The 21491-nt window shown below is 37.8% G+C and overlaps 1 protein-coding gene across 2 annotated transcripts in view; it reads left to right on the forward strand.

Annotated features, from left to right (window-relative positions):
- Positions 1–21491, forward strand: part of LOC143379012 (neural-cadherin) — a 352951-nt gene that overhangs the window by 314351 nt on the left and 17109 nt on the right. For both annotated transcript variants that reach the window (XM_076831259.1, XM_076831260.1), the window contains exons 15-20: positions 12102–12245; positions 14869–14984; positions 16367–16531; positions 18346–18483; positions 19445–19631; positions 20562–20795. In XM_076831259.1, coding sequence (XP_076687374.1) covers positions 12102–12245; positions 14869–14984; positions 16367–16531; positions 18346–18483; positions 19445–19631; positions 20562–20795 — 984 coding nt within the window. The remainder of the gene's footprint in view (positions 1–12101; positions 12246–14868; positions 14985–16366; positions 16532–18345; positions 18484–19444; positions 19632–20561; positions 20796–21491) is intronic.

Genomic DNA, 21491 nt, shown 5'->3' on the forward strand with positions numbered 1-21491 from the left:
AAACGCACAGAAAGAACGTAGCGCTAGCACGTCCAAAAATTCTTCAGACACGGGAGTTCATTAGCGGAGCGATTAATTATATAATTTGAAACCGAAATTCCCTTAAACCATAGACACAGTGATAATTTCCGTTTAATCGTTCCCCTGGCCACGGTCCAAGCCCAGTCCCGAGCGACGTCTGAAACGGGTTGACGTCCCTTTGTCAGCGTGCGTCCTTCCTCTTTATTTTCTTAAGCCCCTATCGAATAGACGATCGCACGGGGTCGATTCCAGGCAATAGAGATCAAGTATTTCGGGAAGCGATCGAGGAAGTCGGTAGGGTGCGGTTGCGGGGTAGCTGCTCTGAACGGTTTGGTGCTTGGAAAGTGGTTGCAAAGGGGGCTGGAAAGGGATTCGAGGACCACGGGTGGGAGGCTTCATCGATTTCTTACACGTGGCCCAGTAACGCGCTTCGTACATCCACTGTACCGTCATTGGGTGTAGCCGTTGCTGGCCGTGTTAGGAGAAAACAACCCGGACCCCCAGCTCCCCGGAACTTCTATTCCTCCGTGAATCCAATGGCCGATACGTGGCTGTCCCGCGCTTCTGCTTCAAGTGCGCAGGAAATTTGTAAAGGTTTGCACCGTGCCGAAACGAGGCGACCTCGGGTTTCGTCGCTATTCTGGAGAATAGGGGAGGGGGGTGTCGGTGTGCGCGCGGCTATTACCGCGGATTGTAATTTAAAAGCGAGACGGTAACGTTCGGCTGACTATGTTTGAATTTGGTCCCGTGCCTGGTTGAATCGACGTGAAATCCTGTTCGGGAGATTTTAATCTTTAAACGCCAGATGCTGGGGTAAATTTTCACCGATAGTGAACCGTTTAAACGTTGACGTTTCCATTCGAGGCGTTTCCAGCTACGTGTTCACGTCAAATTTCCATTTGATCGTGTTTTATGAGGAAATGCAGATGAAAAATTATGGTAGGAATATTTGAGAGAGGGGAAGTAAAAGATTATTTAAGTTTTCGAGGAAATAGGGGTGCAAAAAATGAATCATACTGAATTACACATACCTACTGAAATTTGGATATTTATTTGGTATACCCTCTATAGATTTTTAAGAATTATTAGGCTTTATTCTGTTATGATACTTTTCACCTGATAAGACCTCGCCAATCTCGATTGACTTTGTTCTCACGTGGAGCTTAATAGATTTCAATTTTACTGATAATTTTTATCCTGCAAAGATGCGAAAATGAAATTCCGGGTTTGGCAGAATGGAGAGTAAATTTAGGAAATGGAAATCTGCAGGATAATAATGCTTTATCAAATGTGTATTCACTATATAGAACGTTATGATTAAGCTTCACTGCAGAGAAAAACATGACAATAAATATTAAATGTTTTCGTGATTCGTGTATCACTGAATTTTTGCATACACATGTATGAATTACTGTTATTACTTATATCCTGCAAAAAGGGGAAAAATGCATACGTTATTTCTCTACAGTAATCATATTTATTCAAAATCTGCACAGGGTCGGGGAAATGTGTCGACAAATTCTAAAAATGAATAGCATAGAGACAGTTTGAATAGATAATACATCAAATTATGTAGAACTTTCTGCAGTTTCTCGTCTTTTCTTGATTCATCATTTTGAAATCAATAACACAAAGGCAATTACTCGATTATAATTTGCAACTAAACAAAATCCGATTATAAATTCCTAATAAAAGATTTTATTCAACGGGAATACGTCAGTCGCTCTTTTAGGATTGACGTTACCTTCCTGGAAATAGGGAAAATGTAGAGTTGGGGCGAATATGAAATGATAACTTTCAGTTAGTGGATTGTACGCTATAGAAGCGCATTTTTATCCCTCCTTTTGTAAGTTTCCATTTAGATATTAAAATTCAGAATTTATGGGCATATAAAATGAAGTTTTTACCATTGGGATTCGTATCAGGGGCGTGTCGATTTTTTCATCAAAACGTCCGTTTTTAACTTCAATGCCTAGGTAGCTTTTACGTAGTAATCATTTCACCTGAATACGAAATATCAGTTTCTATTGAAAAGCTCCACGTTACCGATGCATGTGAATTCTAATAAAATAAAAATCATATTGCATCAGTCACAGTGTTGTAAAACGATATAGTGTTTTCTCATATTTTCAGTAAAAGGTTGCAAACAATTCGGGTTTTAAAATTTTCAAAAATTCCAGAAGCTTCGGAATCCTACGCTTGTCCATGTTGCGCAGAAAGATTGCCAATTTACATAAAACGTATCCGCGATACTAAAGGAGAATAAGGATTAAAAATTGACAAACTCCACGAAAATCCGAATTAGAAATTTACTGAAGATTAAAATGCACTCCCATTTTAAAAGGATATTTATAACTACAAGCACCTTATTTCCTTGTAAAAAAGTTTGCGTGCGATGTTTGATGTTGAAAAGCACAGAAATTTCAGCGAATATAATTTAAACACTAAATCACACTGAGCTGCAAGTAGAATTAACTGTAGGGAATATTTATTTGTTGAAAACTGAAACAATCTTCTCCATTGGTTTCGGTCGCGTAAAACTTAGCGAGTGTCTGATTAATAAGAATCGGCAAATAAACTGAACGAAAATCTAGACACTAGAACAAACAGGTCACTTTTCTCACAAATCAGAATTTTATTTTTCTCAGCATGAAGATTAAATTACGTTGTAATTTAGACAATTTTTTCTGAAAGATTTCGTTGTAATTTCTTTAGAACAAATTTTATATAAAACTAATATTAGTTTTTCATACCATAGATATAGATTTCTGCATTTACGTGAATTCGTAGGGATGCATTCATAAATTTTGGTAATAAACAGCAAGGCTGGGAAAGGTGGTAACGTCTGACCATATACGATCTTATTCTACTGAAATATATAATGCTGCTTACATCTGCTATCGTTGCATTTTTTTTTATTCTTGGACTCCTTTTCCATGCAAAATAATATCTTGAAGCAAATAAATATATATTTGCGCTAACTTTTATTTGCCTACGTAATTGGACAGCTCGAAGATATGATCTGAATAAATAGATAATTTTTTAATGCAACTAAAAATCTCATAAAAATCATCATCTTTCTAATGTAAACTAAAGAATCCATCGATCAAGGTTATTATCCAAAAAATATATAAAATAAAAAATTATTAAATCACAAACATACCGCGTTACATCAAATCTTCGTTATTGTTCCAGTTCACTGACATTATATATTCTCACATCCGACACCTTCTCCGAATAATCAGACAAATTTTACCCACTCCCCTACATTACCGAATACTTAAATAACTCAAATCTCTGCAAACCATCCGTAACTTATTAAAATTAAAATTCCTCGCATCGAATCACAAACGAATATTCATTCTCTCCGTTCGCAGCTCCATACTCCACAATGAATAGTTTCGATCGCAGCCTTTAAACCCAATAACGTATTCACTCCGTTCCATCTGGACTGCTTCACTTACTTCGTTGGAAAAAGAAAAATGGCACACCATGTCACTGCCGTATCGCTATTAATCGAATACAGGAACGAGAAAATTCGAGCGGCGCGCGGAACTGATACGAGAACTCGCGCTTTTAATCCTCATCAATATTCACGTCCACCAGCGAAAAAACGTCGGCAATATTATTGCCCTGCGACGAGGACTTTAAATCTCCATCCCCAAATCGCCGGTCAGCGTTTTTTGAGCCTCCACTTGCTAATGAAACGACCGTATGCACTGTAAATTACGTAAACGACCGGCCATAAGTCTTTTCAAACATTCACCAACGAGAACAGAGAGTCACGTTCCATTGGCCATTCAGTTATCCGCCATATGGATTGCCAGTTCGTTAAAAGTTAACGTGGTTCCGGTAGCAGCCCCTCCCTCTATGTATTTTAAATTATATGCGCCACGTGGGAGACGGATTTATTTTGCCACTCAGCCAGCTATATTTAGTGCACACCACGGTCCTGGATCGAGCAGCTGTAATTCCATGAAACTTTAGGTGACTTGCGGCACTCCTTGTATTATTATGTCGATAAATGTGATGGTAATAAGCAGCGTACGTAGAGTATTGTACTTTACGAAAGAGATTCATATTATTTGGTACAGTGCCGGACGAAAGAGAGTTTACAACTTTTAAAATCGCGTAACTTTTTTAGAATTGGCCCAAACTACGTGAGTTTGTTTGAGAAGCTAGAAGGATTAGTTTGCTAAGTGAAAATCGCTGATTTCGGTGATTCCGCGATTTTCGACCTTATTCTGCGATTTTTAAGGGGGATTTGCGCCTTGTTGGTTCGAAAAATAGGCAATTCTTTGTGAATTTTTTCTGCAAAAACCGGTCGACAAATTAATTTGAGGTTTGGCAGGCTGTTTTATTGTATCTTGAACTATTGTTATGAATTTTTGTGTGACAGTGAAAAAAAACATGACAGAGAAAAAAAAACGTTGAAAAATAATCGGGTGGTTCTCGCGTTGACGAAAAGTACTGTAAGGTTTATCCGAACACACAAAAAGGAAAAGAGATTCTTAGGCCTGTTTCACACATTTACGGCGCGGCACGGCACCATTTATACGGTAAAAGGAACGAAGATCATATAGAGACCTTTCACACCTGCCGTCGCCGCATAGACGGCAAACGGCCACCGTGACGTGTGAAAGGTCTCTATATGATCTTCGTTCCTTTTACCGTATAAACGGTGCCGTGCCGTGAATGTGTGAAACGGGCCTTAATCTATATGAATGTGGCTATCGGTGGTAGTAGATTTATTGCCGAATCTGTTACCGTTCCTTTTTTATTTAAAGATGTTTTCCCGATTTTGCGGCAACACCTGTTTCAGACTCAAATCAGGACGCTTCGCTTTATTCAAAAGGCTGTCATTTTAACATTTTTTTATATTTAATAATAAAATTACTACCATCGATAGCCACATTCATATAGATTAAGAATCTCTTTTCTTTTTTGTGGTTCGGATAAATTTTACAGTACTTTTCGTCAACGCCAGAACCACTCGATTATTTTGCAACGCTCTTTTTGTATCTGCCATGTTTTTTTTCACTGTCACACAAAAATTCAGAACAATAGTTCAAGATACAATAAAACAGCCTGCCAAACCTCAAATTAATTTGTCGAACCGTTTTTGCAGAAAAAATTCACAAAGAATTACCTATTTTTCGGCTCAACAAGGCGCAAACCCCCCTTAAGCGTTTATAACTCAGTGCAACTTTAACCGACTTCGATGAAATTTTAAGCATGTATACAACTTACTTCGATCTACAAACGGGTTTTTTGAATTTTCATTACAAGCTCACAAAAAAAGGTTCAAAAACGACCTTTATTATTTTTTTTTTTTTGCTATTCCGTCCAATTGCATTTTTTCAAAACGACGAAACATGTCACTTAGCAAATTAATCCTTCTAGCTTCTCAAAAAAAATCACGTCGTTTGGACCAATTTTAAAAAAGTTATGCGATTTTAAAAGTGGTAAACTTCCTTTCGTCCGCCACTGTATATCGTTTTCTTTGAAAATTTTTATCTCCTGGATAGGTACAATGAGAAACGATAAGATTGTTTTAAGACAAACAATGGTTGATTGACGATTTCTGTGTGGTGGTACTTAATTGTTACTTCTGAAGCATCTAAAGTTCTGATATCAGAACTGAGCGGTTTTCTTCTTTTATTCTTAACGTGCCATTTAACAGTATCTATTTTCTTGTACGAGAAAAGTGGCAGACGCAATCCCCTCTTAGTCTTTAGAAGAGAAAGCTGCCTATCAGACATCCTGGCTGGTTGCCAGATATTGTCTATTGTTTTGTCCCCCTTGCTTACGACATATCTTCGATGACATATCGTTCGATGTTGCCAGTTTTTTCATATTTCTAATTTCTACCTAAGTTAGTAATTATCTTTAAAACGCCTATGAAGCATGCCTAATAAGTATGTAAATACAAAGTCTTTACCACATCGAACACTGCGGCTTGTAATTCACATTTCAGACATATTAATTTCGCAAAAATTACATTGATTCGAAAGGACGAGAAACAAGTGGAATAATGTGAATGTATTCAAAACGTCAGTCGTGGGCAAAGACCTTTCGCAAATTTTAGAACCATAACCCTTCGTTGACACACCTCCTGTTTCGATCAACTTTGACACACTGGGTGGCTCACACCCGCAATAATTTTATTGAACGACTGCCATTTTTATCTAAACAATCCAATCGTTATGAAAAAAACCATGGGTCAATTTCAAGATCTCCAGGATGTATTGCAGTAGTTGTTTGATTGAAATTTTATAACAGTTTTTGTAAAAAAATTCTAGATTACCATACGTCGAGAAAAAAAGAAGGAAATCTTCAAAAAATTGTAACTGTTACAAACTTCAATATTACAAGCTACAAATCTACAGAATTGTTGTTTAGATATAATATTTTGAGAAAAAAATAGGTTGTAAGTCAGCTTTTCGGTAATTGAAAAAAAAGCAGAGATTTCATATAAACGTTACATTTTTCTGTAAGAAATGATAGAAAATTTTTATACAGTGTATTTTCCTGAGAAATTACGATGAAATTGATAGATTTTTCCTCTTCTTCATCGTTTTGCAGTATAGCTTGTACGACTGTTCGAGGGTGCAAATTGTAAGCCATGATGCTGTGTATTGTAATGCATAATACACAATTAATGTAATACATAATGATTATCATTCTAAGGTATACTTTTTATAAATATGAGCGAAAACAGCCGAGAGCACGATACTTTTTTGTTCACTCGAAACTGACGTCTTTAATACACCTTGGGTAGTTCACACCCCTAACTTGCTACCTACGACCCCAGGACAACAATTGACGCTTGCCACGCTTGAGTAATACCCGCAAACTGTAGCGAACTTTCCAATCTAGCCCTACGTGGTGCCACTAATTCGATATTCGACGTTTTGGAAAAGGTATAGAGCGTCAAAATCAGCTTATGGGTGGCTCACACCCAGAGTGTCAGTGAAGGGTTTAAAAATTTCAATCCGGTGTTTTTCACACTTTACTGACTAATATTTCGATCACATTCGCACATTCCCTCATTTTCTTCTCTCATATTTTAAAACCAAATCTACCTAGTCAATGTACCCGCAGTACCAATCGTGAACGGCGATAGTGTGACGCGTGAATAGTCCCTTAGGGCTCTGTCGACAATCAGCAAACATACCGCGGTCCTTTACACACTCCTGTGACCGATATCTCGAACGTATCTACACATTCCCGTCTCTTCATTCCTCAGGCCACCTCTATCTTCGCCGCGCGCACATATCCGAAATACCAATCACAAGCTTCAAAAGTGTCCCCCGAGTGAAAAGGCCCCTAGAGCCCCAGTTACCGTTACCTTCGGGATAAAAGCATCCCTCCGTAACCGGGTGTTTCGATCGACGCCTGTCACGTTCCGCGGGCACAAGAAGGAATCACTTGGAGCGGGACAAAAAGATCCGGATATTACAAGCGTGTCCGCCATCCGTCCTAGCCTTTGTCGGTTGAACGACGTCGCCCGTAGTCCAATCGCCTCTGGTTCGCAATAAATCGCGGAAAGCCGCGCATTAAGAATTACGGTCCAGCGAAAGTGGGTCGCGAATCAATCGACGGAAGGAAACCCTCCAACTGTTGCGGCCCAGCTGAGCGGGGAGGGTGGAGAGCCGATGGTTTTGCTCGGTGGAAAGAGTAATCACTGCGGGAGGGACTGCCGGCATAATTAATTCCCCAGGCAGCCCTCAAAGTCGCCCACGGCGTGGACACTAATGCTTCACTTCTGTTTTTTTCGCCGGTTCCTGCATGCGCGACGGAAATTAATTCGATGGAACGTCAAAGGAACGAAACGGGCGCGTTTATACAAGGATCTGTGGGAAACTCAGCGGCGAGCCCGAAGCGATGTGCTTGTCAATGTTCCTCGAACATTTTTTATCGTTGTACGTGTCCGCGAGGAATGCCGTGGCACTGATCGTTCCTTTTATCTTTTTCTTCTCGTTTTCGCTGCGTGGAACGGGGCTGTATCCTTGGTTTTAAGGGGGTAGGTTACCCTCGACAGCTCAAAATCAGGCCCCTCTTCAAACGCATATTCTGAAGTAATAAATGAACATTGAGATAATTTTCTTTTTCTAGGTGAATTTAACGTATGAAATATCGGTCCCATGAAAACGGACAGATAATAACCCTGCCTGCTTTTCCGTTTTTCCGAAAAATCACGCGTGTGTTCACATCAAATGTTTAATGTTATCGTTTAAAACCACTGCAGAGGAATGAGAAGCGTAGCTATCGAATTGAATGCGATGGATAAGAGCGGACGAGCCCCGATCGTTTCAACCACTTTCATTTCGATCCCCATTCAGCCGGAAGCGTTTATGCTTGCTACATGAGGGCTGTTCGACATTCGCGTAACAATTACGGGCTTTGGCGATGTTTCATCGTTGTGCCTCGGTGAAGTAGCGATTAGCATGCAAGCCATTCTACAGCTCGTAATCGTTTCTTCGATTGAAGACCGACACGAATCATTACCACGTTACCGTTTAACGTCTCTTCCGCGCCAGTTAGAGAGAATCTTCGACCTGAATGAGTGGCAACAGATATTCGCTGGCGAAAGTTAATAAAAATTGTGAATAATCCAGCTACCTCTCTCTATTGAGGTAGCAACTAATGTTCCTAATGAAATAAAAATTCACAGGCATTTTAGAGGGTAACTTTCGACCCCCCAATTTGCGTAAATTGTAGTCTAAGTTCTAAAACGATGAAAAATGGCAGTTTTCACATTTTTTTCTGAAGCTTTTATAATAACACTTAAATTAATTTTTATCATTGTCTTCGAGCATAGATAGCAGAACCTTTCTGTTTCCTTCATAACGACCTGAAAAACGAAATTCTACAAGTCCCTGCTCCATAGAAATTAGTAAAATAAAATAGGGGAGGCCGGGGTAAAGTGAACCTCGGGGTAAAATGAGCTTCCTTAATTTGTTCTTTAACAATGGAATATATTGACAAATTTTGGTGACGTAATAAATGTATGTAATATAAGAATGATAATTATGCGCATTTAGATATCGAAGAATGTAAATTCATTTAAAAAATTAGAAGTTAATTTTTAGAGACTTCCGATTGCTTTTCTTTTCCATTTAGCTTTTCGGATAAATGAGTCATAAATGTGTTATTTTAACTCCAAATTTTTTCTGCTTGTTTAAAACAAGCTTATAAACATATATGTACGCGCGTTTGCGAAAACATTAATCCTAACATTATTAAATAATTAATTTTCCACTGAGTACATATTCGGGGTACAGTGACCGGGGTAAACTGAGCTGCAAATGGCTGCTACGAACCTATGCGCAAGTGATGTGCGCAATATCCTAACCTCTCAGCTGGCTAGAAAACCACGCGACGTGGTGGAACAGAAACTAACCTAAAAAAAAATGAAAAATATGTCAGTTTTTGACAACCACGATGCAAAAAAGCCAGAAGCTGCCGTGCTAATACCTTATTCCAGCGCAAGGCGTTAATATTTACCTATATCCTTAATTAAAGTTCTTATTTTGTTGCACCGCACTTTAAACCGGATAGGAGTTCACTTTACCCCATGTATGGGGTAAAGTGATACCACTTGCATAATTTCTTTCAAGTTGAATTTTAATATACTCTAAGTATATTTTAAGTATTGTTATTCACCATTTATCAATAGTAATGTTTAAATTATATTATAAATCTATTTCCACACATATTTATTGAAAGGGAAAAATTTTATTCGGCTTCAAACTTTTTCGGGCTCACTTTACCTCGGTCTCTCCTATCGACTGAGAGATCTTAGGAAAATGCATATATTGAAGTAAATAATCAGGGCAAACGATACAAAGAAATTTCAAACATTTTCTACCGCAGAGATTCAAGCTCATCGGTGTTCTCATTAACGACGCAATTTTCTTAATTCTCGAGAATCCACGGAGCCCTAATTTTGTCCTTCTTCGATCACCCAACCAATACTTCTTTAACTTCCATTCCCGGCACCTTGCGAAGCTCTCGCATTAAATAAGGCATAAAATTCTGGAAATTCTCGAGAATCTGGAAATTACGACGATCGTTGATCGTAGTTGGCAAATATCATTTTTGGAGCAGAAATCATCTAGCTGGTTCGAGCTCGTTGGCCACGATTACATCGGCGTTGAAGCGTTCCATCCTGGCGGGTGAGCCGCGGCCGAGTTAACTTAATCAGGCGGGTATTTGTCAAGCAAAGAGAATCAGGCAAGTTAAACGCCGAATCTCCCGTAAGATACGTCGTTGCGCCGAGGCAAATTGCCTGCAGCAGTGCATCCTGGCGTTCAACAAATTGACGCGGGAATTCATCTTGATAGTCCGCCTATTAGCGAAGCGCATAGATATTTCGGATACATCGTTCCGTGGAATACACGCTTGCCAGGCCAGGCACACGTGAATTCCGGCTGCCCGAAAATGTAGATGGAAATGCCACCGACTCGCTTCACTATCGGGAAGACGGTCGCTTCTGTACTGGCTGAGAAGGATGGCTCATGAATCTGCAAATCATGGGGTCTCATGAATATGTGAATCACGAACTGAATTATGAAGGTTGCGTGTGCTCTTAATCCCAGAACTTGGGACTCCCTTAAAATTCTTTCCGTAAAGTAACTTCGCATTCTTTAAATTTCATTCATTAAACTAACTTGGAATTCCGGACATTTCTTTCGTCAATCTAATTTGGAATTCTTCAAAGTTCCTTGGACTTCCTTGAAAACGTCTTTCCTTAACTTCGGATACAATTGTTACTTCAGAAGAAGCTTCAACAGGTAACGAGGAGAAACTTTTAGTAAATGATTAAGTAAATTACTTGTGCAGCGTGATTTTGCATTATACATTCGTGTTTCAGTGGCTCATGCTTCGTGGTTCTCATTTGTTTAATTTTCGTATGATATGTTTCAAGCAGTCTCAGCTACACATCTGTCTCTGAATCATAAGTGTATTTAGTTACCTACTCGGCCATTTTGCCACTTTAGACATTCAGCTCCATTACACCAGAAAATAGCACAACACCTTTCTCCACCTCGACATAGTTTAGAAAATTAAATCTGAGTGTTACACGTTTTTAAAACACTTTCCTTCTCCCTTTCCCTTTTATACTAGATATTGCATTACAGTGCAAAATGTAAGTGGTTAAAAATAGTCAAAGTATTATTTTAACCCTCGATTGTCGCACTGGGTCAAATTGGCTCTGCAATTTTTTAAGCAAAAAACTTTTTGTCGGAACTCTTATTGCTTCAAATTTTTTTTTAAGCACGATGACACTTTAAATGTCAACTTTCAACCATAGGCATATATTCTACAACGTTCAAACTATATCTCAGATTTTTTTAGACTTAATTTAACAAATAGTTTTTAAGTAACAACTGATTGAAAATTGGCAGGGTTAAATTGACCCAGTGTGACAACGACGTTCGAAAAAGTAGGTGTGACAACCGAGGATTAAACTAATCGATGTCTTAAAAATATTAAACAATATACCTTCTTTTTAGTATGACGAACATATAATCCTCACTCCACTATTTACCTAGAATTTCCTTCTTTTTTTTTTAATAAGAAAACGTAAGGTAGAAAATGGCCTTTATGTCCATACTCTGATTTTACAATCAATTAGGTCTCGTCACTGCTTTCACAATGAACTTCTGTCTCCATTTAATCATTTTACCTCGAAGATCGATACCCTACTCCTCAAAATCTCAGATCCACGACGAAACCTAATACATTATTGAACATGAATTCTCCATTAAATTATCTGCATAAATTAACCATGAAGCACAAGGGCCCAAGAAAAACTAGGAAATGCCTTATAATCCTGAACAGAATAAGGAAGCCACATCCGAAAATCCTGAACCGCCTTCAAGGTTTCCGTCCGTGAAAATATGAGAAGAATTGAATTTACATTTTCAAGGTATATATTTGAGAAGGAAATATGAAAGGCTCTGCATCTCTCGGAAGGATTACCCCCAGCCCACATCCACTGACTTCCGTCTCGTTGCGAGACACATTAACGAAACGAAATTCTGACGTCCCGATTCTTTTGTCTGTTACAGTGACGAAATTCATCCGCATTGGAATAGCTGACAAGAACGACAATCCGCCTTACTTCGACAAAGTCCTCTACGAGGCAGAAGTAGACGAAAATGAGGACATTCAGCACACAGTTCTCACTGTCACCGCCAAAGATCACGACGAGTGTAAGTGGTTGCATGTGTAGATAGTGCGGTGCTTTCAGCTTGGCAAGATCAGCGAGTTATGCTTAAAAGGAATTTATAAGTTCACAAAATTCTTTTCTCCTCAAACATCATTTTCCGTTCACTAAAAATTCCTCTTCGACTATTGTCCAAATGGTGATTTTGGGGTAAAATGGGTGAGCATAAAAAAGAATATTTTCCTTGGTTATCAGTAAGAAAATACAACGAGTAAATACTTTAATTGACAATTAAGTTCGTGTCGTGTCTAGATTTTTAACACAGAAATTACGAAGGAGATTTTCAAATTTTTTATAATAAAAAGTTTCTCAATAATCACATAAATTTTAAAAGATTTCCATTATTTCCAAGCAATGATATATCTTGTACAAATATTCTAAGTTCTAAAAATGAAAATACTTGGTTCCAAGACTCGGCAATGGTCTGGAACAGTCTCGTCATATAATTATTTTCCAACGTCCACACCCTCGAACTTGAAATTAAGTGATTTTATCACTAGTAAAATGCAGTAAAAATATCGATTTTATCAAAGGGAATAAGAGGTCCAAATGAAGCGTGCAGTAATTTTCAGTTCAGTAAGGGAGTTCTCGCGAAGTTTCCGCGTGCGTCTTCTCTCCATTTCGCGTAATGATTTTATACCAGATCGAAGTTCTGTATCCTTAACACGGGTAACAAGTTTCGCCGGGTAACAGAATCCAACTACCTCTCCGCGACTTACTCAGGGAGCACATTAACTACTTACAGAAGTTTAAATACCAGATGGCTGGACGAAGTCCCGAAACATATTTATCTGATGGACCTCAATTAAGAACTTGGACGTTCGCCGTTATTAAGTTCTAATAAAACTCGCTTAAGGATGCAGTTCAGCGACTGTAAACCGACATTCAAAAGTAAAAGAAGCTATGTAGTAGGAAGATAATTTTCCCGCTGTTTACAGCAGAACGGAATCCTCAGAGGGAGATAAAATTACAGAGATAAAAATTCAAAGTGTGGCTAGTTTAACGAATTACTGTAATCGTTTGGAAATTTTTAATATAAACGACGAGGATTAGTATGAGAATAGAATCTTTATCAAACGACACTTGCTACTATTTGTTGTATTGACGGGATAAAACGCAAATTGTAATTCGTATAATCTACAAGAATATATTTTTGGATTTGTAGAAGTTGAGGATGTTAAAGCAATACTATGTATTTTCTTAATCTGAAGTCAAAACATAATTTATTTTATTTATAAGTTCTATTCACAGAGTAAGCACACAATGACTAATAAAATGGGGAAGATTTGAAGTTGTGAGTTGTAATGCATTGAGGTTATAAATATTAACTACCATTTTAGTGAACAACTTCTGAAACTCTTTTCTTAATACATCGACAACAGAGAAGAATATACTAATTTAATATTTAGCTGAGCAAAATTTAAAACTAAACTAAGCTTAAGCTTCACTCGGTAGAGGAAAGCACTCAAGCACTCCCTGTAATTATTAAATATTTACGCCCTGGAAGAATCAGGAAGAGGATTGAAAAATCTTCTCTACTGGCTGAAATAAACGTGTTACAGCTATAATTCTCGATGGTTATATGACACTTCTAACACTTTATGCTGAGTTCAACCCTCGAAACAAAGTGTGCAGTTCGTTGGTACTTGATCTCCCTAACATCTACACGCCTCAAAGAAAACACGATTTATTCATAAAGAGAACAAAGAAATTTCATCTCCTTTACCTTAGTCAAGAAATATCGTGTTACAATGCAGCCAGCCTACTTAGCTTGTTCCATCCTTTAAGCCAATTTAAGGGGATGTTCCAGTCTAGAGACCATAAAAATAGGTGATCTTTAGGAATTAAATAAAGGAAAACTACCACAGATAATTCAATGGGACTTTTTGCATAGCATTAAGGATGTCTGAAACTATGGAAATATATTTTATTTTCTGTAATTAATCATTGCAAATGGCACTGGGGATTCGTTGAAGTGGAGGCGTCAAAAAGTTCATCCAAAACGGTGGGACTCGTGGCACCTAAACCGTTAGTCTGAAATAAGAAACAATGCCAGATTATTAATGGGTATGAAATTCCCCAGTGGACAAAGCATTAAAAATTAAAACAAATGACATTTGTTGACAAGATAACGGCACTTGAATTTTCAAATCACTTTTTCCCTGTATTTTTGGTCCTTTCAACGCCCTTAAACAATACAAATTTCCAAAATTTGTAAACTCTTAGAGGTTTCTCCACTGCATAGAAGTATATTCTTCAAAATAAAAGTAGTTTCAATCGAATCGGATCATAATTTTTCGAGACATTTGTCCCAGCGGTTTGAAGAACACTGTTTCACGAATGCCTATAACTTAACGACTTTTTGGAATTTGAAAAAGTCCTTTTAAACTTCAGAGTTTAGATACGCATTTTCGAAAGGTTGAACATTCGAAAAATAAAACCAAAAAAAAACGATTTTTTGACATTTTTAGATCGGAACCTCCCCTTAAGAACAAGAGTTTATTATATTCTACTGATACACCGTATGTCGTCGTTCTCGAGGGGGCATAAAGACCATCGTAATTTCCCTAGAACCCCATCTGAAAGGCTCTCTTTTCTGCATTTTACAGCCTCGCGTATTCGATACGAGATTACAAGCGGTAACGTAGGCGGTGCGTTCGCCGTGAAGAATATGACTGGCGCCATTTACGTCGCAGGTGCCTTAGATTACGAGACGAGGAAAAGGGTGAGTGTGTAGCACGTGTCGAATAACAGACACTTACAACGATAGAAACAAGTACGAAATCCACAATAATTAAACCCTTTAACCATGCTACTGCTGCTTTTATTACCCCCTGCCCATTAAAACAGTAAAATCCCACGAAAAGTTTCACGGCGTTCCCATACGCTCGTTTGTCATTGTTTCAGTAAGTCTTCCGGTTTATGCAACCGGGTCGAATCATCGAGATTGTATCGCCGTGAATTTCGCCGGGGGAATCGGGTCATTCTGTATCCGGTTTAATCGAATCTCGCCATAAAATATTGGTTTTCGTTTGGGGATAGCCTTTCGTAAATATTGAATTCGCGATAGATTTTTATTTCCGTATTTGCCCCGAGTTTTTTTCATTAATTCCTGTTTGCCCCGAGGATTGAAAAGTATAGGATATTGTTTGCTGAAATCAGGGAGATGAATTTGTGCTTCGAGTACTAATACAGCATACATAATCCTCCCGCTGGCTTCTCCTTTTATTTTGAATTTATTAAATTTATTACTTGCTTTCGGCCATTTGTAGTGGAATTGTAGATCCTTTTGTGAATCAACTCGAGTATAAGCTGCACTTTTCCTTTACTCACCACCACTTTAATGTCCTTCCGTTAATATTATAGTAAACTCTCCTTGTAACTGATACGATTCATATAGCATTTTCATCAATTGAAGTATCTATATTCAATCTATAGGAGAGACCGGGGCTAAAAATTTCGATTTCGATAAAACATAAAAAATGACTGGAATATAATGTAGTTGTTCTCTTCACTATTGACTAATCTCTTGTTAAATTAATATCGACGTTAAATAATTGAAATAGACCAAAAAATAACGATAGAAATTTTTTTACTTATCTGGTACGCGACTAATAGGTCCTTGCTTACAACCACACAATTCGCTGTCGAAGACGCTATTAAAGTGGGCGACAGAGTGGCGTGATCAACTCGCACGGAAAAAATAATTTAAAGTACAATGCTCTTTTTATTTTGAAGATAGAGCCGTCGGAACAACTTACCCCCGGAACTTTTAGCCCCGGCCTCCTCTACTTCCCCACTTAATTAAATGCATCGTTAATGTAACATTCTCACGAGTTTCCTTTCAGAAAAAGATACTTATTCCAGCGAAATGCCCGCCCTAATTTAACCGTGTCATCAATTTGCATAATACATTGCGAAAATATGAGTCCTTGTTAATTAAAACCCCTTTCACTCATTGCCGGTTGATCACCAACTTCCATGCGCGCTGCAAACCTACTTCGTTGCAAAAACTTGCGCTCCTTTTTGAACTGGTAGCTGTCAGTTGCAACTCAAATTGAGGCGCTTTGAACGGCGTTATTCACTGGTTCCACTTTAATGCCGCAGTACGAGCTTCGTCTTACCGCTTCGGACAACTTGAAAGAAAATTACACAACAGTTGTGATACACGTGAAGGATGTGAACGACAATCCGCCCGTTTTCGAGCGTCCAAATTACAAAACGCAGATCACCGAGGAAGACGACAGGACCCTGCCGAAACGCATCCTTGGGGTAATTATTATTCCTGTCCTAATATTAATGCTATCAGATTTTCATCGTGCAGTTTGTAATTACACTGGTAACCGAGTTTGAATAATGCATCCTGCTCGCTCGCCCCACCGTTTAACTGGCACCAGAGTCAGACACCACTGAGATACGTTTCCGTCCGGATTTTTATTCGAATTATTCGTGCTATTTACTATTTCTACTGCTCGCGCTATTTGTTCTTGTATTTGTCGATTACTCACAGATCGTAGGAGTGATTGTTCGAAAGTGCCTATTTCCATTTTTAATCTCGAAGCAAATTTTCATGGCATCATCTTAATAATCTTAATTACATCCTCCAGTGGCACGAAACACTACAAAGTAGATTTATTCCTTTTTGAAAAGTTGGAGTGAAAATAGATGTTTCGTACAAAAGGTCTTATCTCCAAATTTGTCTGACGACATAGTGAAATCATTTTTTAGTCTGAAACAAAACGGACATATTTCCTACACTCATCTAGGAAATTGTAATGAATTCGAGACACAAGGAGCTTAATTTCCATGGACTTACACAAGCATATACTAAATTAGTTTAAAAATGTACCAACTCTCGTGGTATCTTTAGACTTCTACGTGGTAAAACGCAGAGGCGGATTCAGGAGCCTTTCTTGGAGGGGGCTTTCTTGGGAAATATTTCGTAAAAGTACATTAGTACATTTTTTAACCCTCTTTTACAAGATTTAAAATTTGCTTGTAACTTATATTTTAATATCTCTATCTGATACTATAGCCTGAATAATTAAATTCACATTAATTATTTATACAGAATAATACACAATGTCATAATATTTTTCTGTTTTATTACTCTTGGGCGGAGGATTGGGGGTGCGATCGCCCCTATCGCCCCCCTCTGGAACCGCCCATGGTAAAACGTTTGTTTTAACCGTATACATATTTAATGTACTCATCAAGCGTTTGAAACCTTTCTACTTTACTTGTTTCCACGTTTCTACAAACGGACTTATTTCTAAATGTGTTTAGAACAAGAGGGCTTATTTCCACATGGTCTCATACAAAAGGGTTTATTTCTTATAGTTTCCATCAAAAGGGCTTATTTCCAAACATTTTTTTAAATAACTATTAAAACAATGTCGCTAAATTTAAAGCATTGCCATTATCAGATGGAAGAATAAAATGAATGTGTACTAATGAAAAAAAAATTGTTTTTTAATAAACGTAGGTACCACAGTTTTTTGCAGGTATTGAAAATTTGTTCTATGTGCAAATGTGCCTCTTTGAAAAGTCACTCCTCATATATCAGCAAAATATAAGGCGAATATTACCTAAGAAGAGAAAGAAATCGAGAAAGTAGGGTAATTTTTTTTATGAAGCTTCGTCTTCTAAGAAATTGGATTTTGAATCAAGTGTTTCTCGCCCGTGTTGTTTTGTTAAAGCGGTCCAACATTTTGTTCTTGGATTACGTAAATACCGGGGTAGTAAAACACGACATCCTAAGAACTATTATGGGATTCAGAACGTGAAATGCAATATGCGGAATAGAGAATATGAGACATAAAATACGGGTTGTACAATATGGAATACGTAATGTGGAACGTAAAATATGTAATATAAAGTGCAGAATGTGCCGTACAGAACAACACGCGCAGTTACAATGAGAAAAGTTCTGCGGAAAATATAATGCCCATACGAAATGAGTTTACTAAAGAAAGAACAGAAATACATATATGAAACCTCCATCAAATTCTTCTTTGAATGCTTCCATTGATTTGCAACAGAAATGGTAATTAAATTACATGCGTTGAACTTCTCTTTCCGCACAGGTCAAAGCGACTGATGGCGATAAGGACAGGCCACAAAATATCGTCTACTTCTTAACAGGCCAGGGAATCGATCCTGACAATCCAGCAAACAGCAAATTCGATATTAACCGCACGACTGGAGACATCTACGTTCTAAAGGTCTGCAAATCTTCTACCATACATTTCGTACGAGTCGATCATCTGCCGCGAATTCTCAACCGAACAGTTCCCACCCCAGAAAACAGGATCATAAGACCATAAAACATGGGAACAGGCAATACTTCCTGCGTCTAGGGTTTATCGGTTGTTAAAAACCGAGTTTAACAATCGTTTTTTCCGATAAATCGATAAAATTCAAAAACCGGTTATACATTTAAAAAAAAACGGGTTTAAATACTAGAATTAATATGTAAACTGAATTAATTATTTAATTAAAAACGTTAACATTTTGACTTGAAATCGCCTCGGGCAAAAGTATGTTGCTGTAAAAGTTTACTGTAAAACTAATCTTCATGAATTCATATTTGCCGAAGAAAAATACAAAACGAAATAATGATTTTAGTTATTTTAGTTTTCATTCATTTGGTTTTTACAGATAGAGTATATTTCATTTTGTTACACTTTTGTGATTCCATAACTATTAAAAACTGACAAATTTTGAAATAGGTTTAAATATTTTTTTACCGTTTTAACTGCTCTTATATAAATTTTTGTTCTAAAAATTCGAAATCCGCTTAAACCGCTTAATTCGAACCGTGGAATTCGAAAACCGTTTTTTTTTTCAAACGCCAATTTTTGTATAAACCCTACACGCGCCCTTTAAATAATATTCTGCACTTCCATTGAACAGACCCCCTGATAGGACGCGTCAAAGTTATTCCCTAATACGTATATATCGAGGGAAACAGAATTCAACGATATTAAACTTTTCATCACTGCGCGCGGTGGCGCGAGAAACTTCACTAGGCTTTTGATGCTTAGTCGTGTTCAACTTGTAATCCTCAGGAAAGCATGGCTTTTTACCAGGAAGCTGAAGAGAAAGCTTCGAAGCTTTCGCGAGCTTCCAGCTTTATTAAATTTACCTCGCATCCTCTGTCACTCGCCTTTGGTTTTTCTGCAGCCACTGGACAGGGATCAGCCAAATGGAAGGCCGCAGTGGCGATTCACCGTGTTTGCTCAAGATGAACACGGAGAGGGCCTGGTCGGCTATGCTGACGTTCAAGTGAACCTGAAGGATATTAACGACAACGCACCGACCTTCCCGCAAGGGGTGTACTTTGGCAACGTCACAGAAAACGGCACGGCAGGTACGGTTCGCTCGATCAACGTTTTCGCTTGGCGAACATCGTACGATAGGCGACTTTCAAAAATTCATGGAATAATTTTCAAAGCTCCGGGACACGTGACAGATGTGTTTACGATAAATATTGGGGGATGAGTTGTAAGATATAATCAACTGTTTGATAGATAACGGAGACAATAAATTTGTTCTTTTTTTATTCGTTAGTAAAGTTACAGTTTCCAGGCAACGGGGGCTCAGTCGTTTTTGGATGTTAAGGTTTTAAGTTCAATTTTCTATGCGTTAGAATGTAACCCGCCATGTGTGATCGACGTAGGCTTACGGAAGAGATTCCCCAATCTCTATACGTATGCGTGTGTTGTGGATAGCGCCCAGAACTTTCGGCGCTTCTTTTCATTATAGCAGTTAGTCTTAGTCTTTGCGTTGATTTATATATATATAAATCAACGCAAACCGCTTATTGCGCTCATAGTAATAACTTTACTGATCTATACACTTCTGGACACTAATATTCTGTCACTATGAAACAAGAATATTTAAGGCTACAAATACACAGACCGCAAAGTGATCATCAAAATATATATTTTTAACAGGATGAGCATTGAACGGTTTGAATATCTACTTGTGTTAACAAGATTTACCTTGAAAATCACTTTATTTTATTCAATCGACCAATTTTCACGTTGAAAAAGAAACAGATGGAAATTGTTACAAGTGGCAGGTGCTTCGTTATCACTAATGAAGAAATTTTTGGATTTATTGAATTTCAAAGGATTTGAGGGAGTTTCTCCATTCCACGCTTGTCATATTTTTTTTTTTTACAAGAATTTTAAAGTCAGGCGAAGTTTGGCGTGAATATTTTCACATACTATTGTTTCCCCCCTTCCCCTTGGAAATTCTGTTTTGTACAGTCGATTCTGTTTCGTGCTCGATTCAGGAATGGTCGTGATGACTATGACGGCGGTCGACTATGATGACCCGCGCGAAGGCTTAAACGCCAAACTGATTTACTCCATCGAGAAGAACGTGATCGAAGAGGAGACTGGGTCGCCGATTTTCGAAATTGAACCGGAAACTGGTGTAATAAAAACGGCAGTGTGCTGTCTGGACAGGGAGCGCACGCCAGATTACTCTATACAGGTCGTTGCAATGGATGGAGGGGGGTTAAAGGGTAAGTGTGAAATTGAATAAAATTGTTTATATTTTAATTAATAAGAGCAAGGATTATTAACAGAATTCGGGAATCATTGTTTGTACATTTTCCCTGTTTTTATATTTAATTAGCGTAGACAGCTTTCGACCAGAGTGATTGTTACAAATGCTGATTTTAACGTAAATAATACCTATATTAGTTTTAATTAATATCGTAATAATATAGAGGGTGGCCAAATTATTATATTCAAAACGATTTCATGAAAATCTGCGAAAGACGTGGCTGTAATTAAAGTAACAATGCACGAATGTTGTTGCTTTTTCATTTATTGCTTAGCTACAACATCTGCCAACAGTGTGAGTAATTTTTCAACATATAAATCTCATTTGGTTTTAAAAGAGCGGGGATAAAATTATTACAAGTAAGACAAAAATAACAGAGAATATCAGCAGAGCATGGCAGAATATTCCAAAACTGCAGGAAGTAGCCACAGAATGCATTGAAAGCATGCGAGGCCGAATACAAGCCGTCATAAAAGCTAAAGGCGAAGTCACCAAATATTGAGTAATAATTGTATTTCTCGTACAATATAGGCTTAAACCTGTATACGTAAATGTATTTAATTTGCATTCTTAAATACATATACTAGTATTAAAAAATAATATTATAACATTAAAAACGAGACATCTATTTTATTCCATAGCTTAAACTTAC

Source organism: Andrena cerasifolii, chromosome 2, assembly GCF_050908995.1.
Source record: "Andrena cerasifolii isolate SP2316 chromosome 2, iyAndCera1_principal, whole genome shotgun sequence".
NCBI classification, from domain to species: Eukaryota; Metazoa; Arthropoda; class Insecta; order Hymenoptera; family Andrenidae; genus Andrena; species Andrena cerasifolii.